General features: G+C 35.7%; 1 protein-coding gene across 1 annotated transcript in view; it reads right to left on the bottom strand.

The window, feature by feature from the left end:
• The window catches only part of LOC135209993 (glycine receptor subunit alpha-2-like), a gene marked incomplete in the record, with an annotated part of 455,240 nt that overhangs the window by 20,937 nt on the left and 411,470 nt on the right, over positions 1-22,833 (bottom strand). The window contains 2 exon segments of the mRNA XM_064242724.1: positions 8,434-8,660; positions 14,104-14,171. Coding sequence (XP_064098794.1) covers positions 8,434-8,660; positions 14,104-14,171 — 295 coding nt within the window.

The following is a 22,833-nucleotide window of genomic DNA, read 5'->3' as shown; positions in this document are numbered from 1 at the left end:
TTTCAATGTCTACAGGATTGGGACCTTTAAATGTCTGCAGGATTGGGACCTTTCAATGTCCTTGGTTTACTCAAAATATTCTGAGAAAATCAAATTTTATCTAAACCAGATAGAGCAACATTTCACAGATATCTGTAGTTCCTCGTTGGACGAGTGGTTTACGTGCTCGCCTACAGATTCGGTAGTCCCTAGTTCGATCACACAATAAGCTGTAGGTCCCGTTGCTAGATAGCCAGTTGGTTCCTATCCACGTAAAAATATCTAATCCTTCGGGCCAGCCCTAGGAGAGCTGTTAATTAGCTCATTGGTCTAGTTAAACTAAAATATACTTTACTTTTTTCACACAGATATATTTAATCAAATACCATAACCAACGCAAACCCTAGCAAGGATAATCAGGTGAAACTTCACCAAAATGTTGCACACATTTTGACACGGCCGGTAAAATTTTGTACACGCCAAAATTATCTTCATCACCATTCTTATTCATAATGAGCCCTCATTATTATCGTGGGATTCAAAAGACCTTTGTCTTGAACAGCAATCCTTCTCATAACAGCATGCTCTAATGAGGAAGAACAAAATAAGCAAGAGAAGACAAGATTGAAATTTAGTACAGAAAAACGAATTATTTACTTCCCAATTTAACAGATACCGAAAATAAAGACGAAAGCAAATTCTAACGGCCTGAAACAACTATGCAGTTACACATTTTGGACGAGATTGAAGAAGAAACGGGTTGAAGCTCACTAAAATAAATAATCAAATAAATAAATAAACATAAAAATAAAGCGAACACATACATACGAGCAAATTCACGAGCAGAAAACAGAATCTAGCGTCGAAAGAGCATGAATCTCCAACGAAGCGAGTCCGAAAAAATGATCTTATCAAATTTCAAGGAGCCATTAACTCATTAGAGCTGGGGTCACCCCCCTTCCCCTCCCCTCCCCTCCCCCCGGTGTCAACGTAGCTCCGGAAAAGGGAAATGCTGCGAGAGAGAAGCAATAAAAAGAGGGAAAACCAAAAATCAAAAGAGGATAAAGAAAAAATGCATAAAAGCGAAGGTGAAAATAATTTGAGAACTGCGAAGGTTGGAAAGGGAAGCTTGGAAATGTAGTTGAACGGGAAGCTACAAGAGAGAGAGAGAGAGAGAGAGAGAGAGAGAGAGAGAGAGAGAGAATGATAAATGAAGGAAATAGGGAAATGAAACGAAGCAGTGCCAAAAAAGGGTGGGTGAAATCACTGAGGCATATATGAGAGAGAGAGAGAGAGAGAGAGAGAGAATTTTTGAGAGAGAGAGAGAGAGCGAGAGAGAGAGAGAATGCGGGATCGAACATACATAAAAAAAAAAAAAAAAAAAAGAGGAATTCGAAAGGGGGAAGAGAATATGCGTCCTACATCGAAACAGAAAGGAGAGAACAAAAGGCACAACAAGAATAAAGTCGGAAAATAGAAAATAAATAAAAGTGTAAAAACCAAAAAAGGATAAAAGCTGTCAAGGGTAAACAATGAAAGATTAAGGGCCAACGGGGAAACAAAAAGAAGAGTTAGGGAAAAAAAAGAAAGCCGTGGTAAAAGGGACAACAAAGGAAGCAAAATATGACCTCCATAAAAAATGCGAGACTAAAAATATAACAAGTAAAAAAAAAAAAAAAAAAAAAAAAAAAAAAAAAAAAAAAAAAAAAAAAAAAAAAAAAAAAAAAAAAAAGCGAGCGCCGAATTTCTTCGGCGCAATCGAGTTTTCTGTATAGCGTATAAGGCTTTTTAAACTCTCAGCAGCGGACCATGAAGCTTTCTGACACGGCCCGGTTGTGGCCTGTGTTGTTGGCACCTACAGAGGTTCCAGATGCATGATTCATGGCTAACTTTAACTTAATTTGGGTAAGATAAAAGTTAAGTATATTTTAGTTTAACCAGCTGATCAACAGCTCTCCTAGGGCTGGCCCGAAGGATTAGCTACTTCTGCGTGGCTAGGAACCAATTGGTTACTTAGCAACGGGACCTACATCTTATTGTGGGATCCGAACCACATCAAGGAATGAAATAAAATCCTCCGATTCTTTGTTGGCAGAACGGGGAATCGAACCCAGACTCTGAGATCGGTAGTCGAGCACGTAACCGACCAACGAGGAACTTGCAACTTGGTATGTTCGATGATTGGAGGTGGATGATCAACATCACAATTTGGAGCCCTCTAGCCTCAGTACTTTTAAAGTCTGAGGGCAGACAGTCAAAGTCCTCTCAAAAGTCTTCTTTTACGGAAACCTAAGGAGGTACGAGGTTCGAACCAGCGCTTCGAAGCCGTTTCAAGAAGACCCGAGCAGAATCGAAGCTTCTTTTAACCTATATCTTTGTGGGCCACTGATTTGAAAATTGTTACTCATTACTAACACACAATTTCCGTTTTAAGGAATAATTCAGCTGAAAATCTATAATTTAAAAGTGATATTACAATAAAAAAAAGAGCATAAACTACATCAGAACGACATCAAATGACATATAATTTGACTATTTGATTTCCGAAAATTCGGCTTGAAAGGTCCTTTATTCCTCACTCCGTTGGATTGGAAGTTGGAACAGCCTCCCTGAGGAAGTTCTGCAATTGGGACTTCAGAAGTTCAGGCGAAGATGCAACGCATTACTACCCTAACACAAATCTCCTTGGATTTTCATAATCTACTTATATTTTTATCTGCTTATCTATTCAATTGCGAATTTTTTTTTTTTTTAAATAAGTGGGGTCTCTTCTTTCTGTATCTCCCATTACCTTCTGTTACTTCTTTCTAATGAACACCAAATTCATTGGAGGATTGAATTTCAAGTCAGTGGCCCCTGTGGTGGGCTTCTTCCATATGAATTGGGTTCATCTTCTGAATAATAATAATAATAATAATAATTATAATAATAATAATTCAGCCATTCACTGTTCTAGACAATAAAAAGACGGAGTTGGAGTGGTTGAACAGCAAGATGGAAGAAAGGAAGCCGGATAGAAAAAAAATAAAGTGCAGCTATGAGCCAAATGGACGATGCAAGCAAGCACCCTCTCTCTCTAGTAATGCCTACAGTGCATCACGAGAGGGTCACTGACAGCACTAAACTCGCAAAAACCTCTAGCAATGCCTACAGTGCATCACGTGAGGTGCACTGACAGCAATAAAACAGCCCCCCCCCTTCCAAACCCCCAAGGGGCCAAACCGAATTCATTTCCTGCCCTCAATCTGACCTCCACGAATCTTCCGATACGAAATATGGCAGCTTAATCTTCAGAATTCTATGAAAGACGAGATGGAAGAAGTGAGAAATGGTGAATATTCTTGAAAGCTCGGAAGACCAGGGGAGTTTAAGATGAGTTTTGTATATAAGACAAACGTCCCTCCCTTTTGTTCCAGGTTCTGAAGGTCGCGTAATTTACTGACAAATTCATGAGACGTCGACCTTGGCGATGGTCTACTCACGGAATCGACTTTTCTTCTTGAGCATAAAAACTTTTAATATAAATGTAAATTTGACGGAGTTTTCCTTGTGCATGATGTGTTTACTTAGGTTGATGGCGCCATTAAAGGAATACTCCGAATAATATCAATGGATTTTCTGGTATTCACTTTTATATATTTCTAAAACAGGAATCTGTTATAAACATGTACTACTTTCACCCATTTTCTTTCTGCAGCATTATTTCATTTTGTACTTAATACGAAATGTCCTCTGATGGTAAGCATACAAAAACACAAAAATAAAGAGAGTTATTTTTAACACATTTCTTTTTTTCTCCTTTAAGTTGTCCTCGTCTAAAGGTGAAGTATGCCATCCCATCCTTAAGGAACAGGGAAAACAAGAAAGAAAAACAGATTAGATTCCCAAAACCCAATTCCTATCGCTTTCCCTAAGATCAACATCTTCATCTTCTCCTCTCATTCCCTTTCGTTCCCTTGCATATCTTCTTTTTCTTTCTTCTTCCATCTGGTCGGAGAAGTTTCGAAAATAACAATCTCCATCCAGACGCGCATTTTGCATATGCATAGTTTCGTTTTTATCGCCGGCTCGCCTCGGGGAAAACGCTCTCTCTCTCTCTCTGTTATTATTTTTCTTTCCAGGTAAATGTTATTGGATGCTTAGTCATTACGTCCAATTAAACTGTAAATTTCTCTCTCTGATATTTTTCCTTGCAGTTAAGTGTTATTGGATGCTTAGTCATTTCGTCGAAGAAAACTGCAAACTCTCTCTCTCTCTCTCTCTCATACTTTTACTTACTTTTAGGTAATTTTATTGGACACTTAATCACATCGTCGAAGAAACCTATGAATTCTCTCTCTCTCTCTCTCTCTCTCTCTCTCTTATCTTAGTTCCCCGTCTCTCCAATGGCTTGTTATTTCGGCGTCGTGAATATCGTTCGCTCGCAACGCCGCCATCTTGCCTCGTCGAGGGTTTATTTTTTATTTTTTCCCCCTACTAGACGAGGTATTTTTTCTCCTCGATCTCAAATGACGCTTCCAACGGTCTCCGGAACCGAATGGTAAAGGGGTCAGGAACCATTACATACCACTCATCAGGAACCAGGGACAGCAAGAATCGTCTCGGTGCACGGTTCCATTGCACGGTCCTCAATTCCGGTTCCTGGGTTCCGCTTTTTCAATGGGGCAAACAGTTCCATTCTTCCTCTCTCGCTGTCATCACGGAACCTATTCTGAGGTAAGGTTACTTTTGGACTCTTTAAGGAATTGGACGGTTTCTCCGGTAAAAAAAAAAAATAAAAAGGGTGGAGAGAGAGAGAGAGAGAGAGAGAGAGAGAGAGAGAGAGAGAGAGAGAAGAAGAAGAAGAAGAAGAATGGCGTTGCTGTACTGAATTGAATTGAATGCAGAATTTAGGGCAAAGGCCAATCTCTGGGACCTATGAAGTCATTCAGCGCTGAAACAGAAACTGACAGTAAGAGATTTGAGGTATAACAGGAGTATAATCTCGCGGATACACTGAATCAATTGTTATGGAAGGGTAGAAAGCAAGGAAGAAGAAAGATAATATGAAAGGAGGTACAGTAAAAGGAACCAAATGGGTTTGCAGCTAGGGGCCGAAGGCACCCTACAAAGAACCTTAAGTAATGCCTACAGTGCACCGCACTGCAATAAACACACACAATAGAAAAGACTGAAGTCGGAAAATATAATTCACCCGAGCTATTTCTTAGCTAATTCAACTGGCTTCAGCATTGCTAATTTAATTCTTACTAAATTAGTTTAGCATTAATTCGAAGAACTTGATCACCCTCTTACATTATTGTCACGAGTTTCTTCCGATTAAAAAATAAAACACTCACGACTTCTTCAGTCTCAGTTCTAAAAACTGAACTCTGTCACCTGTCCTGAATTTCGGTTAATTAGGAAGCCTCTAAAGACTGCAAATAGAAACGAAAAGGAACTCCTAATTAAAGCTACTTGCACCAGTTTTAAGAAAGTGAAAACGCAAATTTGATCATCCCCTTTGGATAATAATAAAAATTGATTTGTCATCCACTCCTTAGATTTCAAATATAATAATGGCGACAACAGGAAAAAACAGAATGACTCGTTCATTAGAAGCAAGATCAAACGCCCCCCGGGGTTTAGTTTTAATGAGAGCTTTTGGTCACCTACGTAGGAGCCAGATCATCCGACTCTGATGAATGAATGAGCCCGAGTGATAAGGCTAATGATGCGTTGCTATCACGTTTCTGTTCTGGAGGTCGTGAACTTGTAAGGCTGTTTTCGACGAAGAAGTCTCATTTCATCAGTGCATATAGTGTGAGTGTGTGTTTGTGCGCAAAAAGGTTTTGTTTCGTATAACCATACGTAAAATATGAATATATATACTACAGTATTTGTCTTCAGAAGAAGCAATTCACTAAGTTAAAAAATAACATTACGGCAGCTGAAGCTTTGTTACAAGTAAAAATACCAGTAATTCAAGTTTTATTATAATTACATTCATGCAAACCCAACATATCATTTAGAATCACTCAATATACGTCAGCAAAAAGTCTAATAGGAAAATGGTTGATTTCATGACAACAAATATTTATATAGCAAAAAAATTCAAACTGCGAAATATTTGCTTTCACGAGAGTAAACATCTATGTAACACTCACGTTAAATATGGTAATAAACTATTTGTTTGCACGAAAATAAACATCTATGTGACATCGCGTCAAATATAATGGGAAAATACTCGTGTTTTTTTTTTTTTTTTTTTTTTTTTTTTTAAACAATCATCTATGCAACACGCAGCTTTTATATCTGTTGATTCGTTATAAAATGTATAATTGTGCGGATTGCATAACTCACTTACATTTTTATTTATCTATTCATTTGTTAACTTGTTCCTTTTTGATAAGTAATCTCTCCTTTCTGTATTTCCCTTTATTTTGTATTATTCTTCCTTACAAACACCAAGTCAATGGCTCCTGTGGCCTTGTTCCATGTGAATAGGGTTCACCTTCTGAATAATAATAATAATAATATCAGAAACGTGTGACGTGAACTGCCTCTCAATAAGCGAGACAAATTCCACCCCATTCCTTAATTCCAAAGAGAATCCCACTGGTCTGTTCTTATCTCCCCAGTCAATTTCCCAGTTCCCTTTACGGAACGGAGACCACATTCCTGGTGTCTTTGTTATGATAATAACAAAGGGATCATGTGCAAAAACATGTCCGATACACGATTTGCTGTATCTCATTTGGATGGAGCGACCGAACTCCTGACATTTCCCGTTTCCTTCCGCTCTCTCTCTCTCTCTCTCTCTCCCTCTTTTATCAGTTACTGGTCCATCTGTTATAATCCCCGTTTCCTTTCACGCTCGTCTTTCTCCGTGTCAATTTGTGGATACTTCCACGGTCAGCTTCGCAGATAGCATTCATATGAAGAATGATAACAAACGTAAATGGGCGTTTCTCATTCTTTCATGAATAATATAAAAGTGAAAGACTGCTCCTTATTCTGCTGACGAATTTCCTGACAGCTATCTAATCAACGGCGTAGGAGACTTCCCTACCATCAAGCTATGTTTGTAATTACAATTTAGCCATTTATGTCTCACATGTATTTATGCACACAGCTTCGTGTATACATAAGCATGCGAGTGCATTAAGAAAAAATATATAATTGTATATATATATATAGTATATACACACATAAAACACACACACACACACACATATATATATATATATATATATATATATATATATATACATATATATATACACACACATACACACACACAGATGAATTTTATTCATATATATGTTGGCCGAGTCGGTAAAGGTGTCACTGAAGTCCTGATTTCTCCTCCTGAGCGCTGGTTGCGAATCCGCGGGAGGACGAAATGAATGTCAACAACTAAAAAATTCCCCTTCGGTTAACATATACGGAAAATACATTAATTTCGAGGTTGGTAGAGCAAATGGGATGTTAATGCACCACACACACACACACGCACACACACGCACACACACACACACACACATATATATATATATATATATATATATAATATATATATATATATATATATATATATATATACATACGCATATATATATCCTGAGGCAAGAAATGTTTATAAATACAACACGCAGGAAAAATATAAAAAGCATTATATTTCGGATAGTGTCTCCTCCCGTTCACGAACTGTAATTGTTTCTTAAAGGGGTGGACAGGATACCCGAAATATAACGCTCTTCCTTTCGCCCTCTTGCTTTATATATAGCGGAATTTCCTCCTTCGATGTGTACCTGTTTTTATAGTTCAAGAAAGATATGCCTGCATCTTATATATATATATATATATATATATATATATATATATATATATATATATATATGATATGTATATATATATATATATATACTATGTGTATATATATATATATATATATATATACATAATATGCATACACATAACACACACATATTATACGTTGTATATTATATATATAATACTATATAATATCATATATATCAAATAATATGCATACACATATAACACACAACATATAATACGTGTATATAGTATTATAATATATATATCTATATTCTTTAGTTCTGTTAAAACAGGATAGGTCTCAAGTATAAAAGGCCCACACTAAAACATACTGGTTTAAGGTTAAGGACCTTAGCTTTAAACCAGTGTTTTAATGGCCCTTTTATACTTATAATATTATATATATATATATATATATATATATATATATATATATATATATATATATATTATATATATATTATATATATATATATATATATATATATATATTCCAAAAAAACATCAACGGCCATGCACTAATAGTGTATCAGCAGCAACAAAAAAAGAAAGAAAAAAAAAAAGCACTTATACAAGAATGCAAGGCAACCAACGATATATAAGACCCCTCCACCCACGCCAATAATAACTCACTTGACCATGTAGAGGATGGTGGAATCGAGATGGAGCCAGATGTAGTGGTTGGGGATCGTCATGGTCTGGAAGATGACGGACTTGGCGTTCTTGAAGAAGGCGTCGGGGCGCCAGATGTCCTTCAGCCAGGACACCGGCAGCAGGCGGTACTCCCCCGTCATGTTTTGGGGGAAACGGAGCCTGTGGTCCTTCCAGCTCTGCGCGAAGAATATGTCTGCGGCGTACGTCTGGGGGAGAGGGGGAGAAGGAGGAGGAGGAGGAATTTACTCTTTTATCTCCTTAATAATGATGGAGGAATTGACTTTTCAATTTCATAAATAATGACGGAGGAATTTATTTTTAATTTTTTTAAAATAATGATAGAGGCATTTACCTGATATTTTTCTTAATAAATGGAGGAATTTATTTTTGATTTTCTTAATAATGATAGAGGCATTTACCTTTTATTTTTCTTAATAAATGGAGGCATTTACTGTTTAATTTCCTTAATAATGATGGAGGAATTTACTGTTTAATTTCTTTAATAATGATGGAGGAAGTTATACTTAATTTCCTTAATAATGATGGATGAACTTACTTTTTAATCTCCTTAATAATGATGGAAGAATTTACTGTTAATTTCCTTAATAATGATGGATGAACTTACTTTTTAATCTCCTTAATAATGATGGAAGAATTTACTTTTAATTTCCTTAATAATGATGGAGGAATTTACTTTATAATTTCCTTAATAATAACATGTTGACAGGAGAGGTTATGTTCCATTGGAAGAGATTCGTTGCGATGACTATTTGTTTACATATGACTTACTTACGGAGAAACAAAATAAAAAAATAAACAAAAGAAAAGCGAAGATGGTAATGAGAGAATCGGCACCAAAGGAAAGCAAAAATGAGATGAATACGAGGAAATACTTTGTAAGTCAATATAAACAGTTGTAGGAGAAAACGAAGAACGAAAGAAAACTTGAAGCGAGAGAGAGAGAGAGAGAGAGAGAGAGAGAGAGAGAGAAACCTTTAATGAGAAACGGAGGCAACAAACGACCCATGAATCTTAATCACGGAGACAATATAATGGTTCAGCGAATCGGGGAGAAACCTCTTTCGCTAACTGTCATTGTGACTTCTGTCATTATACTGGTACGCATTGTTTCTTCTTCATTCGTGACGTTATACAGTCACTGTTATAATGATCAATATAATTTTTGCACGTGCTTTAGCAAATATTTGCTTAGGAAACTCAAAAGCATCGTACTCTCATTATTGACTGCTGTCATTATGCAGGAACTCATTATTTCATTATCATGACGTTATATAGTCATTGTTATAATGATCATTATTAGCACTGCCGGTGCTTTAGCAATTGGTTGCTTAGGAAACTCAATAGCATCACAACGTCATTATGACCGCTGTCATTATACAACTACACAAATTTCATCATCACCCATGACGTTATATCGCCATTGTTATATTGATCATTACTGGTACTATTGCCGGTGCTTTTGTAATTGTTTGCATAGGAAACTGTCTTCATAGTGTTACACGCAAATACGATTTCATCACCATCCGTAACATTATATCATCATTATCATAATACAATTTTCAGCATTACTGTCGCTGCTTTTATTTAGCACAGGGAACTCAACAGCATCACACTGTCATTGTAACCGCTGTCATTATATTGACAAACAATCTCATCATCATCCGTCGCATTATATCATCATTATCATAATATAATTAACATTAATATTACTGCAGTTGCTGTTGTAACTGTTTGCATGGGAATATAGGAGTAAAAAGATCATAGAAAGTAAAAGGTGAAATGATAAATGAATAAAAACGAAGGTGAGGAAGAGATGGGAAGTTCAGGACAGATATTGAGGAAAAAGGATGGTGAGGGAAGGTCGGTAAGCTTCTTGGTGTTATTTTTACATTTTTATTCCGAGGAAAAAATCTAGTTCCACTCATCCTTTCCAGCAGCCTTGATGAGGAACGTCAATGACTCATTACCTTCTATAATATACACCAGGCGCCCAAGATATATATACATGAAGTAGAGCAAAAATATCCTAAAAATATAAAAAATATAAAAATTTTACTTTTGGGGAAAGCATTTCCTAACAGAAGATGATCCTCAACTTTTTTTTTTCTTTTAATGTTATTCAAAATTTTTTTATTAATAATAATGACAGCATGGGGAGGAATTTATGGCCCAGCTTTCGTCCACAAATTTAGGGGGATCAGAAACGCAGGATACGAGTTACAGACTAATGACGAATTCAATACAGCAACTACGACGAACGAGGCAATGCCGGAAGTATTTTAGGGAGGGGTTAAAAGCCCCCCCCCCCTCCTCTCCCTACCTCATGGCCAAGGGATAATACGCGGTTTATTCATTAAGGTAAAACTGGATGCACGCGTATACTTCATTTGTGGGGCAAATCCTTCCTGCAGGAGGGGAGTCGTAATTGCCCCATAAGGGGGGGATTACCAGTGTCCTAGTTTGGATCAGCGAAAAATATTTTACATAGACTATTGACGAAATGAGAATTTATTTTCGACTGAGAGAGAGGAGAGAGAGAGAGAGAGAGAGAGAGGAGAGAGAGAGAGAGAGAGAGTAAATAACATTATTTCATTAAGATAGAAAATAATTTTTTTTTCACAGAGACCATCAGCGAAAAATAAAAAATTTATATTTCAGGGAGAGAGAGAGAGAGAGAGAGAGAGAGAGAGAGAGAGAGAGAGAGAGAGAGAGAGAGAGAGAGAGAGAGAGAGAATTTCATTAAGACAGAAAATCTATCTCATGAATAAAAGAGATTTTAATTAGAGGAGTTAGGAGGCCATATCAAGAAACTTCAGAATTAAAACACCAAGTAATATCTTTCACTCCGCTGTAATTATCATGGAATTATCCAAGTGTCTCGGGTCCATTTTCCATTCCTTTATAGTTCAATTAATATTCATTAGAGTTATTGCACTTTTTTTTATAACGTATACGATGTGCCATACGCTCTGAAAGCTTTCCAAGTTAATGGCTATTCTTCCCTTCTATGAATATGGGTGCATTAGGCATAACATTAATACTGTCTGGAAAGGCCACTTTGGGGTCGTCGTACTAACCAAACAATTACGCTCCACCTTTCTATAGGAAGCCGGAGGAAAACCACGCATATTAGTATCAATAATGATGATGATGTCTTTGAACCCGATGCTAATGAAGACAATTTACTGACTTGAAAAGCCATCAGGGATCTCTGGTTAGTGTTCAGAGAGTGCTATACTGTAGCACATCCAAGAAAGATGTGAATGTGTTCTATATTTCTGTCTTTTACTTATAATTACATGAAACTTTAGCTACGCTTTCCATGACCGTGGCTCTGATATGTCGTCCGTCAACTTCTTAACTAGAAAACTTAGCAGTTGTGGTAATATCAGAGATTCTACTAGCAATAGCAAGAACCGATGTTTTCGATTTACTCAGAGGCTACAATGGCAAGCCAACTCCAATATCTGCCGAGGCTGGAATGTTCTGAGGAGTTTTGTGTCACATGCATCGCGAGTCCAACTTTCAGAGCAATAAGGAAATAGTTTATTGTATTTTGGGGGTGAGGGGGGTGGGTGGGTGGGGGGAGAAAGTCAGTCTGGTGTTTGTTGTGTCCCTTGTCTGTCTTTTCTAGTATGATTCTGTGCCCTCGTTTAGTTTACTTATTGAAGTAATGAGTTGGTGTTCTTGGTTATGTTCGATTCGTCCGTCTGTGTGGAAATTCGAATTCAAATAATCAATGGTCATTATGTGCATTCTTTTATATGTACGCGAATTTTTTTTAACAAAGTCCAAACATGTTTTTTTCCCTACTTAAACAAACGTTCATTCATTTATCCTTTACATCCTTATGCAACTTTTCATTAAGGGTCGAAAGTTCATTTGTGTACCATCTTGGTATAAGTGTCTAGGACTTGTTTTTCTTTGTCATTACTCATAAAAAAGCTTTGTTTCTTAATGGATGCTTTGTCAGTCGGTCTCTTTTCTCAACACACAAACATGGCAGCCCACTCATATAGTTAAGTCTAGTAATTATGTACTTACCCTTTCGATAAACAGAATACGCTTGAGAGAGAGAGAGAGAGAGAGAGAGAGAGAGAGAGAGAGAGAGAGAGAGAGAGGCTACCTGACCTCTTCTCACGTTTGCTCTCCAATACCATGGGAATATGAAAACCTAATGGCCTTGTGCTCTATCACCATTTTTATAGGTTGAACAATTGGATTTTTACAATGAAAGTTCTTTGTATTACACTGTGCAAAGTTATCAAGACACGCTTTACACACACACACACACAGACACAGACACACAGACACACACAGACACACACACATATATATATATATATATATAATATCTAATATATATATATATATATATCTATATAATATATATGGTATATATACATAGGTGCAACTGTGTCGCTTTGCGTTGCAAACGCTTTCGTATAAGAATGAATCTTGCACATTTAATTTTCAAGTTTCTTCTACGATTATGTCATTACTGTTTGCTTAATTCTCAATTCGAGGATTATTGTTAGAATCCTTTTGCGTTTCCTGAAACACCAGGAATTGACACCTCTCCTGAAAAATTATGTTCATCGTGAGACCAAAATAAGTGAACACCAAAATAAGTATGTGTGTGAAAATAACTTATGTTAAAGAAAAAAGACAATCCAGTTTTTCAATGGTAGTTGTTAAAAATAATGCAATTAGTAATTCTGGGAAATTCTTTTGTGCCGAGGGAAAAACTACCTACCATAAATCAGTAAACTAAAAATATGGTTATATAACTGGATAAAATACTTAGCGTCGAGGGGAGCCATGTTTTCAATAAAAAAAAAGTAAAATAAAAAAAATCATGCAGCAAAAATCCCGTGACCAAACAGGAAATGTTCAATCTTTTGACGACCAGAAATATACTGTATAATTTTAAGGACAAAATTCCCATATTTTAGTCGGCGCTTTGATGAAACCGATCAGGAAAAAGGTCAGAAAAAGGTACAAATCTGCGGAACAACGTATACAAAAGGTCTCTCTCCAGGCTAACAGTACAAGAACATAAAAAAAAAAAACTCCAACACACGCCCTTGGCATTTTTTTTTTTTAAGCAAACCTACTATATTCTCCAACTCATAATTCCGAGTTTACAAAAATAATGAGTGGTTAATTGCCTCGTAACTAAAAATAATGCTGCCTGTGTATAAGGAATTTTTATCTGGATATTTTTAGGGGGAAGTGAGGGAAAGAGGAAAAAAAAAAAAAAAAAAAAAAAAAAAAAAGTGTGTGGACTGTGATATATGACCTCCATACTCAAAACCATCTGTTTTATGAATCTTTATCAGTCTCTTTCCCTTTTCATTCTTCGCTCCCTTTATTTCTCAGCACATTCTGAGAGGTAAAATTCAGATATTAAATAATACAAAAGGATAATGCGTTACAAAGGATGAGGTTAAAAAAATAAGTAATGAACACTATAACTGACAATGAAAAACTTATACGTGACCACTTTCATCTCGAGTGAGATGTTAAGTTAACCGAGCATGCGCGGCGTGAATGAAATTTGAATTTAAGACGAGAGCGAAATTTATGAGACAAACCAGATAAAAAACTATGAGAGGCAAATCTTACCATGGAGCTCTCGTCGATGGAGTCCAAACTCATCACGGTGACGTGGAAGTAGACCATGGTAGGACTCCCTGTGAAAGAGAAAATGGAAGGTGTGAGATAATAATCATTTGTTTCATATACATTTATATATAAAAAGTTCGACCACTGGCACAACTGTGCTGTCCATTCATACAAAGAACAACAGGACGCATTTTAACGAGTGTTTTTTCTTTTTCTTTATAATGCTAACAGACGATGGGGATAATCAGTTCCTTGAACCAAAGCTTATAGTTTATATATATATGTGTGTATGTCTATGAATGTATGTATGTATATATGTACGAAGTTATATATATATATATATATATATATATAATATAATTATATATATATATATATATGTAGGTAGTATGTATGTATGTATATATACATTTATATATATATATTATATATATATATATATATAGTATATATATATAATTATATAATAACAAGCAGTCATTTACAGCATCCGAAGTACATTGTATAACAACGAAAAATAAAAAATAAAAAAAAGTCCGCAGTAACCGTTAAAAAACCATAAAAAAAACCATTAAAAAAGATTTTTTTTTTAAGGACAACTCACGCCATCCTAATTAACATTTCCTCTTCTTCTCTCTCTCTCTCTCTCTCTCCTCTCTCTCTCTCTCTCTCCTCTTCTCTCTCTTATTTCAACTCCTTTCCCCTCCCTCTTCACCCCCCTCCCCCCCCCCCCAACTACCCACTTCGGTACCTAAGCCCTCCCAGTCCCTGCCACACTCCAGGATACGATTTCGGAGAGAAATTATACCAAAAGGAATGAAACTCAGGTCGAATTATTCTTTTGGCGGAACTCGGTCCACCTTGGGATTTGCGCTCTGACGATTTCCGATCGAGGCTCTGAATATTCAAGACCGAGTCACTGCTTCGTGGTCATCTGGGACAGATAATCACAGCGAGGGGCCCCTCTGCGTAGCGAGGAATCTGGATAGTTAGACAGTGAATTGACTGGAGAGGGAGAGAGAGAGAGAGAGAGAGAGAGAGAGAGAGAGAGAGAGAGCTAATTACAGTAAGGTTTGTTTCATATATGTAACAATTCTCTCTCTCTCTCTCTTTCTCTCTCTCTCTGTATTCATGTATACACGCACACACACACACATATATATATATATATATATATATATGATAGATAGATATAGATATAAATATAGATACATTCTTGTACATAAATATATATATATATATATATATATATATATATTTATATATATATATATCTATTCTCTCTCTCTCACTTTCAACTGTGTATATATAATATATATATATATATATATATAAAATATATATATATAATATATATTTATATATATGTATATATATAATATATATATATATATATATATATATATATTATATATATCTATATATATATATAACTTCTCTCTCTCTCACTTTCACTGTGTATATATATATATATATATATATATATATATATATGTATATAATATATATATCACACACTCTACGAGATCAATCCGGCATTCGCACCACAATCCACAGCTAACCTGGACTAAGCCTGAGCAAAGGAGCTTAGCGAGGCTTTATGGCCGAGGCAGCCGGATCGAGTGTCCCTCATGGCCACATCAGGAGTGACTTGATATTGGGCGCTCGGTTTTCTCTCCTTCAGGATAATCTTCGTCTGTGAGATCATGTGATGAATTATTATGACATCTAATGATTCAACTGCGATTCTAATCATCTTTAATCAGTTTTCAGAGTCTTTTCAATAATTGCAATGGAAGCTTTCTATTTCCTTGTTTGAGTGATTGGGTGAGACGATTAAAAATGTCTATATTTGATAAAGAGGGGAAAGTAAGGCAAAATAGAGAGAGAGAGAGAGAGAAAGAGAGAGAGAGAAACGTTAGGTAAATTAAAGGTTTCTCTATCTTTGACTTTCGGTGTTTTAACAAAAAATGAAAGAGAGAGAGAGAAAAGATGAGAGAGAAAGAGAGAGAGAGAGAGAGAGAGAGAGAGAGAAAAGAGAGAGGGGAGAGAAGAAATATAATGTTAGGTAAATTAAAGGTTTCTCTATCTTTGCCTTTCGTTTTATTGAGAGAGAGAGAGAGAGAGAGAGAGAGAGAGAGAACATCACCCAAATTCTCTTTATCAAGTATTTCCTTACCACGAGAAATGAGACTGAGACTATCTCCCAAATTCTATCTATAAAGAATATTCTCAACACGTTCTCCCATTCCCCTATTCTCCTACCGTGCCCCGCCCTTCCCCAACCCCGCCCCCACCTCAAAAATTCTCACCCCCTTCGATTCTTCTCATTAGATCCATCCTCCCGATAGGAGGAGGAGGAGGAGGAGGAGAGGAAATAACTTCTCAGCTTTTCCAATAATGGGTTTCATATTGCTGTTTTCCAAGTGACGGAAAGGAGGCGCCTTCTTCTTATTCTCTTACTTTTTCTTCTTCTTCTTATTCTCTTTCTTCTCCTTCTCCTTCTCCTCCTTCTTCTTCTTATTCTCTTTCTTCTTCTTCTTCTGTCCCTGGGCAGGAAACTTCGTGTTCATCAAACTCCTCCAGGGTTAATTTCGTCAAATATTAGAATGTTGGGAATCCTGCGGCATAAGTTGCCAATTAATCTTCTTCCAGCACAATATCTAAGCCTTTTTCTCTTTTTATTAGTAACAAGAAAACTAAAATGCAATATGCGTGCGAAGCTAAAAAAAAAAAAAAAAAAAAAAAAAAAAAAAACGCGGCAACCTCCAGCTTCCTCGAGACGCATGCAAGATTTTCCACATACGCATGAGTTGTAAACATAGTATTCCTAACTTAACGTGAAGTGGTCTTTATAATTAATATTCATAATTAGTACTACTACAAGGATCAAATACATAGAACACAAATTAAACGCGTTCATATGTCCTCAGTTGTAAGTGGAAACAAACTGAACAGAAGTATAGCTTCTCAATTCAGTGCATAAAATAAAACGCGGTAAAACCTACGGACAGATAGCTCCTTGTATTTTAAATATACTGTATATTTTATTGGAGATAATTTTTGTTTACAGTTTACTATGCACATTATTTATTTTCTACACCTTCATTCTAATAAATAAATCATAAATATCCTATCATAAAATTCCTGTAGCTTCACCTCAACGCGAAACACATTTTTCAGATTTTTTAGATCTTCCCCCCCAACCCCCAAAACAACAGCTGCAACAAAGTATAATGGAGAAAGCAAAAATATTGCACAGTTGGAAAAAGTGTAAATAAAGTTAAATTAAAATACAAAAGTTAAGTTAGAGAAGATTAAATAGTTAAGTTAGAGAAGAAATTCGTTTAGAATCTAAGAAGAGAAAAGCAGCTTCGGCCTAGATTTCCGCTCCCACAATACGCGAGGGATGGAGGGAAGATGCAACGGAGGCAGCGTTGCCACATCACCGACCACCACCAAGGAAAGTCATAAAGGCATCAGCCGCAAGTCCAAAATATTTGGCAGCTCTTCAAACTCCGGGTAACTCCCGCCGTGTGGATAAGAAAGTTTAACAACACAACTCCGGTGTTTAAGATTCAAGAGTGTTCGGAAAACTTCTGACCGTGCGATAGATTTTCACTCCGAAGAAGACTTACTACGAACTTCGCCGGAATCTTTCGAAGTTTGAAGTTTTAAAAACGTACAGCGTAAATCGTCCTGTTTGTTATTTTCGGATCGGGTAACCAAAGGCTGTTTTGGCGGCTTTGGGGTCAAGAATTCTCGAATCAAACAACGAATAAAGAGGAACGTAGAAATTGAGAGAGAGAGAGAGAGAGAGAGAGAGAGAGAGAGAGAGAGAGAGAGAGAGAGAGAGAGAGAGAGATGAATACAAAAGTTGGTCGGACTCGGATGAAAAGATACTAAGAATATCTTCATCTAAGACTACATAGAGAGAGAGAGAGAGAGAGAGAGAGAGAGAGAGAGAGAGAGAGAGAGAGAGAGAGAGAGAGAGAGAGAGATTAATACAAAAGTTGGTCGGTCTCGGATGAAAAGATGTTAACAATGTCTTCTTCTATGACTAGAGAGAGAGAGAGAGAGAGAGAGAGAGAGAGAGAGAGAGAGAGAGAGAGAGAGAGACTCGTGTGAACCCAGAGGAAACGTTTGGAGATAAGAAGTTTGGAAAGCATCAACAGATTTATAGACTTTAAACGGAAAAGTTGTGCAAGAATGCCGAATTCAGTCCGCCTACGAACCAGGTCAAAGGTCAGGTCTTGTGCCCAGAGGTGACCGGATGAAGTTCCTCCAGATTCGAGGGTCCGAATCAAACTTTTTTTTTTTCATTATTTTTATGATAAACATCAATTTTAACTTCCAAGTGACGCTGGAAAACGTTGCTGCAATGGAGGTTGTTGCTAGGGCAAATTTTCCCCCGTAGAGAGGTCGTACGATCAGTGCACCTCTGGGGGTGCACTGTAAGCATTGCTTTTTTTTTCTTTCTTTCTTTTTTGCAACCAAGATGAATCTCACTGTTTCGCCGTGTTTAGCACTAGCCCTTGGGGTTCAAATGTTCCTAAGCGAATTGGTCATTTCACATATTCCATAGGGATTTCGTTAAATTCCTGATTTCACATATACCCTGCAACAATTATAGCCTTAATCACAATATATATATATATATATATATATATATATATATATATATATATATATATATATATATATATATATATATATATATATATATATATATCAGTAAAATTTCGACTAACTTCTCGTGAGACATAAAAGAGAGCTAGTTCCCGTCCCAACCACCTTCAAGACAATAAAATACTAAAATACATTAGATATATAAAGTCTTGACTGATATCTTAATACCTCAATAATCTCTCTCTCTCTCTCTCTCTCTCAATCACACACACAAACAAAAAAGATACCATACCGACTCTGCATGGAAACGCGCCCCTCACAATTCTGTATAAAATTCAGCCGAATTTCTGGCGGGCAGCCGGGAAAGAAGAGCCGGCGGTCCGTCCCCGCATCAGCTGCAGCCCAGTTCGACGGCAACAAATTTATTCATGAACTGAAATCCGAGGCAGACAGGCAATGCATTTCTTATGCTCCTTGTCGAGATGAGCAGTTCGCGGCGAAAAACTGTTCCGGTTCGAATCCCTGACCGGGAGGAAGGAAGGATCCTCTTCGTGGTGTAACTGTCGTTTTGAGATATCCTGCGCGTGGGAATCGTACTAAGGATCTGACGCTGAGGCCGGTGTTTTTGTTGGATTTTACTTTCACGGTTGATTCTGTCTAATTTGACTTTTGTTGTTCATTCTATTTAATTTTGCTTTTTTATTGTTCAGTCTATTTCATTTTCATTTCCATTGTTCAGTCAATTTAATTTTACTTTTTTTTATTGTTCAGTCTATTTGACTGTTCTTTTTTTAATGTTCAGTCTATTTAATTTTACTTTTTTATTTTTCAGTCTATTTAATCTTACTTTTATTGTTCAGTCTATTTAATTTCCCTTTTTTTATTGTTCAGTCTACTTAATTTTATTTTATATTTGATTACATTTTTCACTGTTTTTATTCATTCTATTTAATTATATTTTGAATTCCATTCAGTTCTATCGTTACTGTTCATTCTATTTAATTCTGATTTTTATTGTACAGTCTATTTAATATTACTTATATTGTTCATTCTATTTAATTTTGCTTTCAAAGTTCATTCTATTTAATTTTAATTTTCATTGTTCAGTCTATCTAATATTACTTTTATTGTTCATTCTATCTAATCTTCCTTTTTATAGTTCAGTCTATTTAATTTTACTTTCATAGTTCATTTAATGTAATTTTACTATTTCATATTCATTCTATTTCATTTTACTATTAATTGTTTATTCTATTTCGTTCTATTTAAACTTAATTTTATTCTTGGTTCTTTTCAAATTCACTTTTATCGTTCTTTGTGTTTAATTTTACTTTTATTGTTTAATATAATTTTAATTTAGCTTGTTCACTATATTTAATACGACTTTTAATGATCTTTATATAAAATTTTACTTTTATGTTCACTCTATTCAGTTATACGAAATAAAACTATGAAGATTATGGTCTTACAGCTCAATTCCATGCTAAATTCTACCTAAATATTACATGTTCATTTATAAATGAACCCATTCATAAAACACATCCCAAATTCGAAGGGATGAAACTGAAATAACTTTGAAAAGGAAATAATGCCTCAGTTAAAAAAGACTGGACACTACAAAGGAAATAATGCCCAGTTAAAAGAAACTGGACATTACAAAGTAAATAGTGCCCCAGTTAAGAAAACTGGACACTCCAAAGTAAATAATGCCCCAGTTAAAACAACTGGACACTACAAAGTAAATAATGCCCCAGTTAAAACAACTGGACACTCCAAAGTAAATAAGGCCCAGTTAAAACAACTGGACACTCCAAAGTAAATAATGCCCCAGTTAAAACAATTGGACACTACAAAGTAAATAATGCCCCAATTAAAACAACTGGACACTACAAAGTAAATAATGCCCCAGTTAAAACAACTGGACACTACAAAGTAAATAATGCCCCAGTTAAAACAACTGGACACTCCAAAGTAAATAATGCCCAGTTAAAAACAAACGCAACTACAAAGTAAATAATGCCCCAGTTAAAACAACTGGACACTACAAAGTAAATAATGCCCCAGTTAAAACAACTGGACACTCCAAAGTAAATAATGCCCAGTTAAAACAACTGGACACTACAAAGTAAATAATGCCCCAGTTAAAACAACTGGACACTACAAAGTAAATAATGCCCCAGTAAAACACTCTGGCCCCAGTTAAAACAACTGGACACTACAAAGTAAATAATGCCCCAGTTAAAAAAAACTGGACACTGTAAAGGAAAAATGCCCCAGTTAAAAAAACTAGACACTACAAAGGAAATAATGCCCAAGTTAAAAAAAACTGGATACCACAAAGGAAATAATCCCCCAGTTGAAAAACTGGACACTACAATCAAAATTTGAATAACTGTATAATCATACACTACATGGCGCGTCGACTCTTGAAAACAAAAATCATACGCGAAAAAACGTCAAATTGGAAAACTTTCGTAAAATTATAGAAAATACTGTTATAACTAATAAATACAAACCAGAAATACTGTCTGCGCTTTACGGAATTGGGATACTGTGCAAATGAATATGGCAGTAGAAGTTTATTGATTCCAATATCCAAAATATATATAAAGTTTAGATTAAAAGTTCGCCGGAAGCACGATATTAATCAAATGTTGATGGAGCTGAATATGATAGAATTTTAGTAAGTTTCATACTAAAACGTATATTGTGTTATTTGATTTACGAATGGGAAAGCTGACCAATATCCATATAACAGACAGATGTCTGAAGTTCAGATGAGACCTTATTGTAAATAGAAATAGTTAAGAAATATCACATCCATTTGTAAACACAAATACCACACACACACACACACGTACACAGTCACAGTATCCCCACATATTTAGAAAATCATTTGATTTTTAATACAAAAATATTAATAAAAAAAATAATCTCCATGCGCTGAAAGTAATTGTGAAAATGTGGAAAAAAAACACTACTGTCAACTCTTCTTTTAATAATGGCCCAAGCACGATTCATGTATTTGATAATAACCTGCATCCTATTCAAGCACAAAATGAGATTTAATATACAGGACCTACGTACACCATTCACTTTCAACAATTTCTGACCTTGTTATATTATATGATGATAATAAAAACATACAAGCTTTTCTATACAAATTCCTATTAAGTATCAAATTTACTTTTATATTACAAAATACAAGCTTCTCTACACAAATTTCTATTAATTATCAAATTTATTTTTATGTTTTATAAAATGTATTTGATAAAATCCTGTAACTTAAGAGAAAAAGCTAATTAAGTCATAAAAGTTAGAATAAAAATCAGCTTAGGATTTCTTTATAAAATATAAGATATTAAAGTACAATATCTATATTGACCTGACAGGCATACATTACATTATAACACGTCAATGCTAATAAGTACTGAGGAAGAACGGTACTTGGCGAACAAAATAAATAAATAAATCAAACTTATAAACAAAATTCTCTCCATCTTGCCTTTTTCTTTCGAGAACGATCATATCCCTAGCAGTCTCGGGAATCAGTATATATTCACAAGTTTAATTACTTTTATCAGAAACGTAATGATTCGTCTGTGCTGACCTCGGCGAAATTAAACCTTCATTTCTAGTTTTCTGTAGAAGAAAAATATTGTGCCGGCTTTGTCTGTCTCGCCGAACGTTTTTTTTTTTTTTTTTTTTTGTTTTTGTCCTCCCCAGAAAAAGAAAAAAAAAAAAAAAAAACCTGTGTTGTGTATTCAGATCTTATAAGTAACTGAGGCTAGAGGGCTGCAAACTGATATGTTGATCATCCACCCTCCAATCATCAAACATACCAAATTGCAGCCCTCTAGCCTCAGTAGTTTTTTTAAAAGGTTAAAATTAGCCATAATCGTGCTTCTGGCAACGATAAAGGATGGACCACCACCAGGTAATGGTTATAGTTTCGTGGACCGCGGCTCAAACAACATTATACCGAGACCACCGAAAGATAAGACATATTTTCGGTGATCTTGGATATACGCTGTAGTGGCTGTACAGAAAACTCGACTGCGCCGAAACGGATATTGACAGTGAAAGGTTTGAAAGGTGTAA

This window comes from Macrobrachium nipponense, chromosome 39 (assembly GCF_015104395.2).
Source record: "Macrobrachium nipponense isolate FS-2020 chromosome 39, ASM1510439v2, whole genome shotgun sequence".
Classification (NCBI taxonomy): domain Eukaryota; kingdom Metazoa; phylum Arthropoda; class Malacostraca; order Decapoda; family Palaemonidae; genus Macrobrachium; species Macrobrachium nipponense.
Note: the sequence above shows the minus strand (reverse complement) of the source record. Positions and strands in the feature narration are given on the sequence as shown.